This window comes from Solea senegalensis, linkage group LG7, assembly GCF_019176455.1.
Source record: "Solea senegalensis isolate Sse05_10M linkage group LG7, IFAPA_SoseM_1, whole genome shotgun sequence".
NCBI lineage: Eukaryota > Metazoa > Chordata > Actinopteri > Pleuronectiformes > Soleidae > Solea > Solea senegalensis.
The window spans coordinates 9,817,435-9,831,203 of record NC_058027.1 but is presented as its reverse complement, the minus strand read 5'-3'; the positions used below and the strand labels follow the sequence as shown (position 1 = coordinate 9,831,203).

At 40.4% G+C, this 13,769-nt stretch overlaps 2 protein-coding genes across 5 annotated transcripts in view; both read left to right on the top strand.

Annotated features, from left to right (window-relative positions):
* The window catches only part of esrp2 (epithelial splicing regulatory protein 2), a 20,321-nt gene extending 15,823 nt beyond the window's left edge, over positions 1-4,498 (top strand). For 2 of the 4 annotated variants that reach the window (XM_044030461.1, XM_044030462.1), the window contains 3 exons: positions 35-245; positions 1,601-1,701; positions 3,068-4,498. In XM_044030461.1, the coding sequence (XP_043886396.1) occupies positions 35-245; positions 1,601-1,687 (298 nt within the window). In that variant the 3' untranslated portion in view covers positions 1,688-1,701; positions 3,068-4,498. Of the gene's footprint in view, positions 1-34; positions 246-902; positions 979-1,600; positions 1,702-3,067 lie in introns of those variants that run through there. The other 2 variants (XM_044030464.1, XM_044030463.1) reach the window with 2 other exon arrangements.
* Positions 4,499-5,406: 908 nt separating this feature from the next.
* amfra (autocrine motility factor receptor a) lies at positions 5,407-13,599 on the top strand. The gene is made up of 14 exons (XM_044030909.1): positions 5,407-5,669; positions 6,194-6,501; positions 6,591-6,683; positions 6,807-6,971; positions 8,388-8,540; positions 8,841-8,881; positions 9,554-9,686; positions 9,797-9,930; positions 10,025-10,135; positions 10,415-10,611; positions 10,796-10,899; positions 11,373-11,507; positions 11,595-11,785; positions 11,958-13,599. Exons 2-14 carry the CDS (start codon positions 6,247-6,249, stop codon positions 12,112-12,114), a joined length of 1,869 nt encoding a protein of 622 aa, XP_043886844.1. The 5' UTR covers positions 5,407-5,669; positions 6,194-6,246; the 3' UTR covers positions 12,115-13,599.
* Positions 13,600-13,769: the final 170 nt, after the last annotated feature.

Genomic DNA, 13,769 nt, shown 5'->3' with positions numbered 1-13,769 from the left:
TAATGCTATGTCTTGTTTCACATTCTCCCTCCAGTCCCCCAGTCTCTCCCTCCACAGTTGGCTACTTTGCCGCACCACCAGGAGCAGTGGCAGCAGCAGTGGCAGCTCAGCCTCACCCTCACCCCCACCCCCACCCCGCCACTGCAGCTCCTGTGCTGTCCCAGCCCGGTGCTCTGGTCAGGATGCAGGGTCTGCCCTACAACACCGGAGTCAAGGACATCCTCAGCTTCTTCCAAGGATACCAGGTCAGTACATGCAGGAGTGAATCAAAGCCACAGGTTAATAAAGTGCACGGATGTATGTTTAGTCAATCAAGAATAATATTAGGGTACAGTAAAAAAAATAAATGTTTTATTCCCATGCAAATTGATGCATATGATACATTTGTGGCCGATGAGCTGCTGGTGTTCAAAAGCCGCACCATCTTTGCTGAATGTTTATAATGGCTCCAGTAGCAATTATGGTCAAAAACACTGAATTATAATTGTATATAAAAAAAAAGAAAATAAATGCACCTACAATTAGAGATGACCTGCTGTCGAGATACGTATACCTCGGCCGTCATGTGACCAGAACGAGTGAGGGCTGCACGCACGTGATGCAATGTTGGAGCGCTGTTTTAAAGTGGCTAAATATATCAACATCACTCTAATTATTTAAAAGATGAAAAGGCTAAAAAAGTAGTATAAGTAGTATTGAACCATGTGTTTATAATGCACTCTTCCCACAGTCTTCCCCTTCATATTAAAACCTGTAGCTGTTTGACCTTTGAGCCAATTTCCATTGATGCCTTGATGGAAAAATCACACCACAGTGATATTAGGTTGAGGGATGTGTAAACTTGTATCCTCACCCCCCTCACTCCTCTTTGATTGTGATTGTTTTGTTTTTTTCACTGCCAGCCCAAATTAGGTGGAGTCCGCTGACGCAGGTATGAACCCTGACTGGTTTGGTTGCAGACAGGCCGGGAAGGAAGGGGGTGGGGTGGGTGGGTGTTTGAGGTGGAGGTGTTGTGTTGTTTTGGCACACTTCTTGTCTTTGCTTTTGGCCTTACGGCTTCATGTCATCCAGGACATGGCTCGCCCCTGTGCAGTTGATGTTTTGAGTTGAACATTGGTGGAATGTGACACACTGAAGGGTATATTAAGTCTGCGTGTGTATTAGAGAGTTTGGCCTGGGTTACACTGGATGTGCGTGTGTGGCCCTCCTGCCTGTTTTTAGTCCAAGCCATGTGCAATTCACAGATTAGACAGATTAGACGACACACACATCCAGTGGTGGCCCAGGTCCACGGCTGACTCCAGTACTGTAACTGTAGGCTAAGATACAGTTTGTATCCTGATTGTAGTGTGTGTAAACAGTTTCCACACCAGCACTGGCGTCGTCCTCTCCCATCAAATCTCCCCGTGGCTCAAGTGAAGCCCGCTGAGCTTGTGTTTGTTGTGGTCATGTCGTCCTCAAAACCCTGTTTTTTTTTTTTGTTTGTTTGTTTTTGAGAAATAACACATTTGCATCTTTTGTGTCTCTGTATGTGTCATGTTTGAAACCATGTGGAGGCCTTCCCACTCTGACTGTCCGTTCATTATTATGCTATCTATAGTACGCCCCCGACGAGTACAGCAGCATGGTTCAAATGAGCGAACAGGCCAGGAGTCTGATTCAGCCCAAAGAATGGCTTTGTCTTTAGGGACTCACCCAAAGGTAAGAAGACCAGCCTCTAGACCAGACAACCAGAGTGGACAGAGAGGGCATTTCCGAGACTTGAGTAACAAATCTATGTGTAGTTTAAATACACAACAACAAAGTGATTCACAGTAGCCAGTAAACGCAGAGCTCAAACACGGCTGCCGTACTGTAACCCACCATATACACATATCACACAAATTACAATCTGGACTACTGAATAGGAATGCCCAATCTAGCCATTGAGGTTCTGAGCTCCTGACCCGGCATGTCAGTCTGCTGCTTCCCAAACTAATCTGCTCAACAACCACAGTCTGTGCTGTAGATCTGTTAGAGGAGTGCCGAGTCTGGATCCCTAACAGATGCCTCAATAGAGACTGCAGTCATTAATCCATTGCTATTCCATCACTATATTCAACTATTTTGAGTTCTCTTCATTATTCAGATCCTTAAATGTGAATATTTTCTTGTTTCTTTGCTCCACATAACAAATAAATTATTAAAACTGAATACTTTTGGTTTGTGACTAAAACATTGTCACTTCTGCGGTTTAGGAAACACTGATCATTATTTATGTGGCATTTCAAGGGCCAAACAGCTTATTGAATAAGTGAGAAAATAATGGATGAATCCATTGTGAAGTTAAATGTTAGTTGCCGTGGACCTGAAGTATGCCATTTACAATGTACAGAACATATATAATAGTGTGACTTACTTAATGAGGAGTGTTTGTAAATGGTGTTTCACACACGGTGTTAATGTGTCAATACCTCATAAAACCACACTTTAAAAAAAGTTATCCGTTAAACTAAAACTAACATCATTATTTGTTTTATATTTCACTAAATGACACTCTCCACAGAAACATTACCTCTTGTAACAGAGGAAACGCACTGCAGTGTCATGTAGTTTGTTTTGATTCAGAACTCCTACATTAAACCACATGATGACTTGTGAATTTCTAATAGATTTAGGTTCCCTGAATGCGTCACCCCTCTCTGACTGTCTCCGCTTGTCATGTGACTCTTTAACATCTGGATGTTTCCGGTTGATCAGTGTGTTGTTTTCATAGCTGCATGTCAGAACTGATTTTTCTTTTTGCATTGAACTCTTAATTGTGAGGCGTGGCTGCATGCAAACTAACATGTGCTTAGCGTGTGAGGCATCACAGTGGGTTTCAGCTCCTCTGGGAACAGCATGTACTCTTGCTATGACTCTCTAATCTCTGCCCGTTAAATCTCTTTATGCCTAATTGGACCAATTTGATGAGCTGAGCTCCTACATGGGGCTACTTCATCCGTCTCATATTTCTGAGCACCCCCTGCTGGTTTCATGCTGATGCCGTCTTTTCTCTCTGTCTCTCTCTCTCTGTTTCTCTCTGCAGCTCCAGCCAGACGCCGTTCTCATCTTGTACAACTTCAGTGGCCAGTGCAGTGGCGAGGCACTGGTCACCTTCCCGAGTGAAGAGATCGCCAGGCGAGCTGTGAGCGAGCACTCCAACCACCACTTCTACGGTCAGCAGGTCCACTTGGTTCTCTGTAACTGACCGCGAGTCCTCCATCACTCCTCCTCCTCCTCTTGAAGAGCACTCTCATCCCAGCTTCTCTAAGAAATAATAATAAAAAAAAGTGATTGAGCTCCAGATGTGACCTGCGTGGAGCAGCTACTCAACCTTCACCTTCCCCATCATCTGACATTTGTCACCACTCACTCAGTCCCCTCTGACCCTGACACTCCTGACGCCACAGTTGGAGTTTTCGATCGTCTACCACGAAGCAGCTGAAGTCATTAAAGCTCTGCATTGTGCTCATGACTTTGTGGACGTATTTGTACCTACTGTAATTGCTGGTTGTGGGAAGGAGACGGTTTTGAAGCCTGGACAAATCCATAGCAGTGACTCTGTATTTTAAAGGCTTGCTCTCTCTTTATCTCGCTATATATACATATATATATGAATATACTGCAGAATTTCATCCTGAAATGCTTGATGCTGTACAAACCACTTCAGCTTATGATCTTTTCTGTATATTTCTGAAATCTTGACTTTTGTTTGTGTTGGCTTTATGCAAACACGCATGTATTATGTGTGTGTGTGTGCGCACGATGTTTATTAATTTCATGGTCTCCAATGGTGCCATTGAAAAGCTAAAGAAAAAAAAAAAGCCATAAAGTCTGACTTGGACTACTGAAACAACACTGAGTGCAGGGACTCGTGGTTTAAACCACAGCGAGATCACAGATGTGCCAGTGCCTGGAACTTGATGTATTTTCTGTATAAAGCATTTACGTATGACCCTTGTTGATGTAGATGATTCCAAGCGCTACAGATTCGCTTCTGCTCCAATCAGAGTTAAAGAACAGCTCGTCTGAGTCGCGTGGCAAATGATTTCTATTTTTTATTAAACCCATTTCTTTACAAAAGTGGTTATTTTGTTGTTAAATCTAAAAAAAAAAAAGAATGGACGTGTATTCTGAAGCTTTCTATATAACTATCAACCTCAGTCACGGTGTAGTCTCCTCTGTTGTTGTTTCCAGACTATTTACAACCATCAGTCTTTAATTCCTGCTGCTGTCTGGGTTTTTTTTCCAGTCTTTACTGTGCCTACATTACCCAAAGTGCAACACATTTTCACACAGGGGCTGTGTCGCCCTCTGGTGGCAAATGAGATACTTATTTTGTTTGCAAGTTTGGGACTTGCATGAACTTAAAACTGTGTAGATAAAAATGTGGACAATGATCTGTATTTCATTTAGTCTCTTTTTAAGGAGATAAATTCATAAGACAATAAAAAAAAATAACATGTTGCCCAGTCAATTTTGCTGTTTTTCTTTACATCCCTAAAGAGAAATGGGAAAGCTGTGTGTGGATCCTCCTCTGCTCTAACAGCATGTCTTTATTACCTTTGCCAAGGAAGTTGTATTTGTCTCTGAGCTGTCTGTCCATCCATCCATCCATCCCTCTTCTATTTTTATCTGAGGTCAAGTCTTGAAAGCAGAGAAGCCCAGGTCGTTTGGTGGACTCAGGATTAGGTCCTGAATGATTTTGAATAAATATCTAATTGCGATTATTTTGACAGTAATTGCGAAGGGAATGTTCATTTTACACAATTGCCATTTTCATTTTGAAAAGGACACACTTGAAATGACTACTATGTGATATTTGTGCAGAAACAAAGATGTTCTCTTCTATCTGTAGAATAAGATGTGTAGATAGGTCAAGAAAATCATTTAATAATTATCTAAAACTAAACTTTGACACACACTTTGGCTTTAACAAATATTGCAGTAGAGGCTTTATTTCAATTAATTGTTCATCCCTACTCAGGTTTGGGTGTCGAAATGTATTATATTGTACATTATATTTGGATAACAATTCCTGTAGGGTGATGGCCCATAGAAGACATAAGATGTGTGGTGGTGATCCAACGACTACTACTAACCTTTTGTGGCTATGGTGAGGGTTTGTCCTCTCTCTAGTAGAAGCAGTAGGGAGTTGATCTGATCTGATTCACCAGATGACTGGTCCTGTGCTCACACTTATACCGGGGAAATGTCCTCTCTGTCTGGTGACATTCCCGAAAACAGTAGTCAAGGGGTAAAAAACCAAAAGATACATTACCACACGAGGGCACTACACAAGTCTACTGCCTTTATACACGCACACAGTTTGTTCAGTACGGAAGCGTAATGCTGCCACACATACAAAAAAGTGGGGTGCTCAGTATTACGTTAGAATACTTTTTTGTATGTGTGACAGCATTACGCTTCCGTACAATTGGTTTCTTAAAAATGAATTAACATTAACGAAAAGTTGAAGGCTGACGTGATGACGTGGTCACAGCGCGTAACCTCTGTCAGCCGAGTGCTGTGGAATAAACAAGACGATGTTGTCAGCTGCCAGTTTCCCTGCGCTGCAGCGCTAAACTACAGAACAGAGCACATTAGGAGACGTTGGATACGGTCTCCGAAAAAGTTTGTTACACACTGTAAGTGACCGTTAAACACGAGCTCGATGTCCGGTGCTTGTTTACGGGGGTTAGCGTTGTATTCAATAGTGGCTAACAAGCAAGCTAGCAGGAGCTAACGTTAGCCAGGTAAAAGCTAATAGCAGGGGCGTGAACTCATTTCGTTCAGTGTTAGCCGTTCTAAGGTATTTATGTGAACGAGTTATTTCGCTGACCCTTGGTTTTCACTCTCTGTGTCTGACCTTATCCATCACAAATCAGAGAATCCAACACTGGTGTCATTTATTGACACCTGCAGCAACTGTGAGCTAACGTGAAGTTAGCCCACTTGAAGGCTAATGTAAGTCTTTGATCTTCCTGGTAACTACACAGATAATATCACATCCCTGTGTCAATTGATTAGGTCACTAATAATCACCAAAACATATATTAGCGTGTTTCAGCCACGATCGTATGTTAGCCCTTTTTAAAAAAATCTTAGCAATATCCACGCAGGGTTGTGTAATGTTTGGTTAGCGTGAGCTAACTCACTTCTGCCCTCACAGGTTGTTCGAGCTCTTAGGTCAATCAAGTTGAGGAGTGGACCGTAAACACTGCCATGCCTCTGCTTTTTCTGGAGAGGTTTCCTTGGCCCAGCCTGCAGACCTACACAATACTGAGTGTGGCTTTGCTTGCTGGGAGCATCATTAGTGCCTACAACACTGTGACTGATCCAGGCTTTGGGCCCCTGGAACCAGACGAAACACCAGCTCCCCATGAAGTGGACCTTAAATATCTAAATAATGATGTTAGTAACACAGAATTGGCAACTACTGTTCTGTGGTATCTTGCCACTGACAGTCTCTTTGTGTGGGTGAGTGTTGTCCAGTTCACTCAATTGAATTGCCTGATAAGATGATGACCTCGCAATAACCAACTGCCACTTTTCTTCATTCCATGTAGGTGTTAGTGAACACATTTTGCTGCTCTTTGATGTTAATTGCAAAAGTGATTCAGTATGTGGTGTTTGGCCCACTTAGAGTCAGTGAGAAGCAGGTAAGCTTTCTCCCACTGTTAAAATAACAATTGTGTAATTTTTTCATGCTAACCTCTTTAAAACTATCTAAAAATGTATGGATAATAAAAATATCTTGTTTTATATTCTGTTTTTTCCTGCAGCACCTGAAAGATAAATTCTGGAATTTCATCTTCTACAAGTTCATCTTCATCTTTGGTGTATTGAATGTGCAGACAGTGGAGGAGGTGGTCATGTGGTGTTTGTGGTTCTCTGCCCTGGTCTTTCTACATCTCATGGTTCAACTCTGCAAAGACAGATTTGAATATGTAAGTGCTATAAAATACTCGTTACTATATCTAGTACCCCAACCCATAGTTCATGACTACGTTGCTTGAGAATCTCAGACACATTTATTCAAATTACCAGTAATAATTCAACTGTTATGGTAGCTACTCTGTTTTTAAGTAGATGAGAAAACACCTCTGAATAAGATGGGTCATGCTAAATAACTTGTCCTGGATGCCTGGAGTTACTGGATTTGCTTTTTGTGTTGTGTAAATGTTATTGACCAAAATGGCATCAAGCAGGTTATAGAGATCACACAAATGGCACAAGGTCATATTCAATTTAGGTTTGCAATTGCTAGTATTCTATTTTCTTTTAGCCAGGAGACATTGTAGGAGATAAAAATTGTGCCCTTCACCCCACAATATTAAACATGATAGGACTAGACCTGCATTCTTTGCAACTGACACCCGATTAGGGCTGAACGATTTTGAATAACCCTAACTGCGATCCCGATATGATTTGCGATATCAGAGGGAATGGTAATTTTGACATCATTATTCTCATTATCATTCAAAAAACATATTTAAAAGGATTAATGTGTGATATTTGTACAGCTGTGTGAGAAACAAAGATGTTCTCTTCAGTCTGTAGAATAAGATGTGTAATAGTAATTCATATAAAATTATATTTTGACACACATTTTGGCTTGAAACAAATATTGCTTCTCCTGCCATTTGAAAATTGCAGTAAGCTGTATTGGGATTTTGATAAAAGTTTGATTAATTGTTCAGCCCTTCACCTGATCAATGCACCTACAAACTTCATAGAGTAGTCAGACTTGAAAAGTCTATAGCATGCCCCCCTAAGGTCTAAGAGTGACTACTCTTTTTACCCATGAATCTATTAATAGGTCCATTGCCTTAGCACATTAGACTACTGATACAATTTCAATGACTACACTGTATCAGATTGTGCTCTACATGTTGGGGGAAAACAAACTATCATATTCACCCCCTTACAAGTAATGACATTTAAGGCAGATGTTAATGTGGAATGTTACCCATGAGTAACATTCCACATTGGATTCATTTTTCTGATGCTTGCTGGGGCATGTGATTGAAAAGGCCTCCTTTTAACTTGAAGTTTGTAATTTATGTCAGCCGAGCTGTCTTTCTCTAGCTTTGGGGTTTAAATGGGGTTAACTGCTCATGGGAATACATACAGTATATTTTGTGAGTGTAATATTACCCTTTAAGACAGTCATTGATGTTCATATTGGTAGTTTATCTAATTCAGACAATAACATCCATCAGTTGACAGTCTTTGGCAATGTTTTCCTTTAAATGGACATTATGGGTGGTTTGATTGGTTTAATTGTATTTTGTATTTGAGAACAAATAGATTCAAGAAAATGAAATTTAAATCCAACTATAATCCACATTTCTTCTTTACAGCTGTCATTCTCCCCCTCCACTCCCATGAGCAGCCATGTGCGAGTGCTCTGTCTGCTGGTTTGCCTTCTGTTGAAGTGCTGTGCCCTGGCTGTGGTCTGTGCTCTGCTGGGAGCTTCCCATGGCATGCACACACTCTCCTTTATGGGAGCAGAGGTGAGAAGCCACAGCCGTATAAAAATGTTTAGCGCACATTAATTCAGTTAAATTCAAAAATCCTCATGTCATGAAACATTTAAGAGCAGTAGTTATTTGTAAATATTGTATAAATGTTGGACTCTTTGTCAATAAAGGTTATTTTAAGATCCAGCTTTTCCTGATGCAGATACTTAAGTGTTAAGTTTTAAGTATAAAGTATAAAACATTAATTTACAATTTCTAACATACTCTTTTGTAAATGTAATGCCCTACTTAGGATTGTTATATAAAAATTGACTTGTCTACTTGTGTTTCCAGTGTCTGCTGGTAACTGTACGCACTGGGCATGTCATTATGCGGTAAGTCCCCTTACACATCCACACTCTGAAGCAGAATAGATGTTCAAATTTAGAATTAGGCAAGTGTTTGCAACAATACATTTTCCCCCTCTGGCTTCATCAGCTGTAGTATGAAAGGCTACTTTGTTCCACGGAGGGTTGTTAGGGCTTTAAAAGTCGAACCCATTCAAATCAGCTGATGCACTAATAGAGACAGAAGCATTGTTTTTGTTTTTCTGCATTAAAGCTTATGTGCTGTCACTAGCAATGATACATATGTTAAATGAAAAATGTGTTTGTGGGGACTAATTGGTTTGTGATTAACTTCTCAAAAGTAGATCCAAATTTTCCAAAAATTGTACTTCTTAAACATTTTTGCTAACATAGCAACAGTATGTGGCTACTATGATCTTTGTTGTCTCTTTTCTGCTTTTCTGATGAAGGATGGGTCCCATTTTTCAAATTGGGGCTATTATCATCTTACTGACAGTAGCATTGCCTGTGCTGTTTTACCAATCGTCATAGCACGGCTGCACAGGCCTGCCATGGCGTTGTTTATACGAGACACACACAAACTAGTGGCGAGCAAAGCAGTTATTTCTAGTGCTGAACGGTTGTGATTCGGTTCACGATTGCCAGACCTTATGTTAACTCATATTTCACAGTCATAAAGAGTTGTGCATGCCCCCTCAGGTACTCCATTCATCTGTGGGATCTAAACCATCCAGGGACTTGGGAGAGTAAGGGGACATATGTCTACTACTCTGACTTCATCATGGAGCTGGCTATGTTGTTTTTGGACCTCATGCACCATATCCATATGCTGGTAAGATGCATAGAATGGATGGTGTAGTCCTATATTATGGAAATGTAGTATTTCTCTTGTTTCTCTTGCTGTTCCCTCTAATTGTCCACCTGTTCCATTTCTGTTGTTAGCTTTTTGGTAATATCTGGCTGTCCATGGCAAGCTTGGTTATCTTCATGCAGCTACGGTATCTCTTCCATGAAGTCCAGCGCCGCATTCGTCGACACAAGAATTACCTTCGCGTCATCAACAACATGGAGGCCAGGTGATACTGTTTTCATTTTATTTGTTTATTTTTTTCATTTTTGTCCAAATCATATGAATTACTTATGCATATACTGTGAACTATTTGTTTACAGGTTTGCTATTGCTACTCTGGAGGAGCTGGCAGCAAATGATGACGATTGTGCCATCTGCTGGGATACCATGACGACAGCACGGAAACTACCCTGTGGCCATCTCTTCCACAAGTAAAATTATTTTTAACTTTTGCCTGTATGCATGCAGTCCATGTGGCTTGTGGTATCACTTGTAACTTCAGAAACAAGAAAAAGCTTATCTATAATGTAGAGAATGTAATTTTTGAACATTTGCTGTTTCCATAGAAACAGAATTCTCAGGGCTTTTCTCTGATTTTGTAATTGTTAGGGCTGTTTGGTGACTCTTCCTCCCTTGATGCTGAAACGAAGGTTAAGTCTTTATATGGAGTAATGCTTTCATCATGTCTGTGTATGTGTCTGTTATTCCAGCTCCTGTTTGCGTTCATGGCTTGAGCAGGATACCTCATGTCCAACATGTAGGACATCTCTGAACATTAATGGGGATGGAGTTCAGGCAAATGGTCAGCAGCAGGCCAGAGGGTTGGAAGAAAACATTGGCCCAGTAGGAGCTGCTCCAGATGCTAGACCACATATTAATCAACACAATCATTTCTTCCACTTTGATGGTAAGTCTGTCAGACACAGATCCAAGTAGCAAGTGACTGTTGGCAATATCTTGTTCTCAGTTAGCACCTGATAAACACATGCTGATTAGGGGTGATTGGCCACAAGTTGCACAACGTGTCAGTGACAGTGAATGAGGTTTTAAATTGTGAGAATTTATTATACAATTCATGTATTCTCTTACAGGTTCTCGCATTGCCAGCTGGCTACCCAGTTTCTCAGTGGAAGTAATGCACAGTACAAATATTCTGGGCATTGCTCAGGCTAACAACTCCCAGCTCATGGCCATGGTGAGTTCCTGTTTACAGATTGATGAAATGTAGTTGATTTTAAGAGAGATGGTAATAAACAGAAAGCAGATTGAGCGACATGGTCACTTTTTCCATTGACATTACTGAAAGTGTTTTTGTTTTTCACTGTTTATAAGTTAGTGTTGAAATTGAAAAAAAATCAACACTAAACAATTGAAATGAATAGGGTTGTTTTTGTGAACTGAAAAAGAAAGCTTGTAGATTGGCCTGTGTCATGTCTACCAGCATTGCTAAACAATTGTTAGTTCAACAAATTAGCACAAACTTTGTTTGAATGCATGATAAGTATATTAAAACATAGATTTAAAATATTTTGTACAGGCTTGTACTTGAAAATCAATTACTGTATGGATAAGCCCTGCTTGTGTTAATCTAAAACTTACAAACTCTCTGTGTTCTGCTCATCTTATCTGTCTTTCTGAATATTTGTCTATGTAACGTCTGATCATTAGGCCCATCAGGTCCAGGAGATGTTTCCTCAGGTACCGTCTTACCTGGTAATGCAGGACCTGCAGCTGACTCGCTCTGTGGAAGTCACCACAGACAACATACTGGAGGGACGCATCCAGGTGCCTTTCCCGACACAGGTCAGTAAATATGTGGTTAAATGTTAAGGAGGCCATTTAAATCTTTACATCAGTACCAGTTATAAAGTGCCTATATTCTTTCACTAGGCAATAGAACGTGGTTCTATACAGATGAGCTCTGCATCAGGTGATCAGGCAGGACCTAGTGGAGAAGCTGAGCAAAATGTCAGTGAGCTAGACAACTTGGAGGCCAGGGGAGGTCGCTTCTCTAAGTCAGCTGAGGAAAGGCAGAAGATGCTTAAGCAGAGAAAAGAAGAGTTGCTACAGCAAGCCCGCAGGTTGGTATACAGCTGTTTGTTTGTTTTTTAAACCACATACAGTAAAAAATTTTCTTTTTTCTTCCTGCAGTTTGGAGAATTTCAATTTTAATGTCCGAAGGACTTTGACCACACAATACATGCTGTTTGTTTTGTCAAGGTTGTATCTTAACATTCTTACTACTTCCTTTAGGAGATACTTAAACAAAGGTCCGGAGGACCAGGATGAGGAATTGCCTATACTGGAGGAGGACGCTGTCCCAGAATCGGACTCAACTGTGCTCAGACGTAGAACCATGGCAGCAGCTGCAGAGAGACGCATACAAAATCAGCAAGACACTTTACCCTAAATTAAAAAACTGGCTTCAGGTAAAGAGTCTACCCACATTGACATCATAGCACAAATGGTGCTATTTTGGCCATCCCCGATTGTTGTATATCAGTGGTCTTCACCTCTTCAAAACTATCACAAAGTATCGCAAACACCGTTTTTGGGCTGCCTCAGTAAGGTCGGACTGCTGTGAGAAGCATTTGCATCCCTGATTCAAGCCTCAGTATTTTGAGTATTATAAATTGATGGATGCAAATCAAGCAATGCCGCATTGCATTGCCCTATATTCTTGTGCCACACATTGCAACCACCAGCTTCAGTAGATAATGTGTATCTGCTATGATTGAGACTGACTGTCAGGAAAAAAAAGCATGCTTTGCATTTTTTCGGGCCTTGTTGGTTTTCTTTTTATCAGATCACATCTGTATCACCACCAAGCACCAGGACTTGGTGCAACAATTTAGGGACAAAGGCCTGGCTATTTCTGGTGTTGGTCGGCTGAAGGGGCTTCCCGTGCGCTCACATCCTTGGGGATTGTAGAAAGGAATAAGAAGGCAGTGGCACACATGTCGGGAGAGTGACTGATCATTATTACAGACCTGTCTGCGGGAGGGTGTCACATTATGACTGACTGACAGCAAGAACATCTGTAGTAGATGTATTCAAGTTGAATTTCACTGAATCTATTTTAATGGACAAAAGGATGGACGCTGTGTGCATTATGCGATTTCTGTGGTTGCTGAGTAAGGAAAGTTTGGGCTGAGATGTGCATGAATCTAGACAAGTGCTTTTTTTTTTTCTTCCACTTTATCGTTAAGAGTAGCCCACAAACTTCCACTGAAAGCTGAATTGTTGTGATCTTTATTCTTTGTTTTTGTTTTTTATTGTTGAAACTTGTTTGGGGTGTTGTAATAATAAGGAATTAGATTTTAGTTATTTTAAGTCTGCAAAAAATGGAAAGTTTGTTTTCATTTTCAATCTGTCATGAATTAATTTACAGGTTTTAATGTTTATGATTTATTTTCGTACATACGGTTTATCTTTCATAACCATTTCTTTCTTAATCAGAACTGAAATGCTCTCTGGACTGAGCTTTCCTGTATTTTTGTGCCTAAATTAAAAAATTGTTCAGTTATGGAGGAGTTCTGTAAATCTAGTTTTTGTAAAATATGTTAATACAAAAGAGTCAATAAACGGCTTCTATGGCTTTTTAGCTAAAGACCATGACAACTGAATCTTTGTTTGAGACTAATTAACGTGTGAGTGATGAGAAGATATCAATTGTATTAGGCTGCTTTGGCTGAGAGACGTACATCACTCCCACTATGATCTGTTTGCATATAATTTGGCCTCTGTAGTACTATTTAATCTCCTGCTTTTTCCTGTATTCAGCCTACACGAAAATTACAATTTACGAAAAATAATAAAATAGAAAGCAATTAACAGGAAGAGCAAGATTTGTCATTCCTGTCCGTGTTTCAAAATAAAGTCTTGTTTCATTTGATGGATGTTGCATTTCCTTTCAGTTTCAGACAAATCGAACTCACCCCTCATTCTCATCCTTATTCTTTCCCCGTTCTTTATCCTCTTCCATATTTTAATGCTTCCTCGTTCCTCGGGGTTGTTCTTTAGCACAAAAGTTGACAACTTCCCATCAATGTTCTCAAGGCCTAC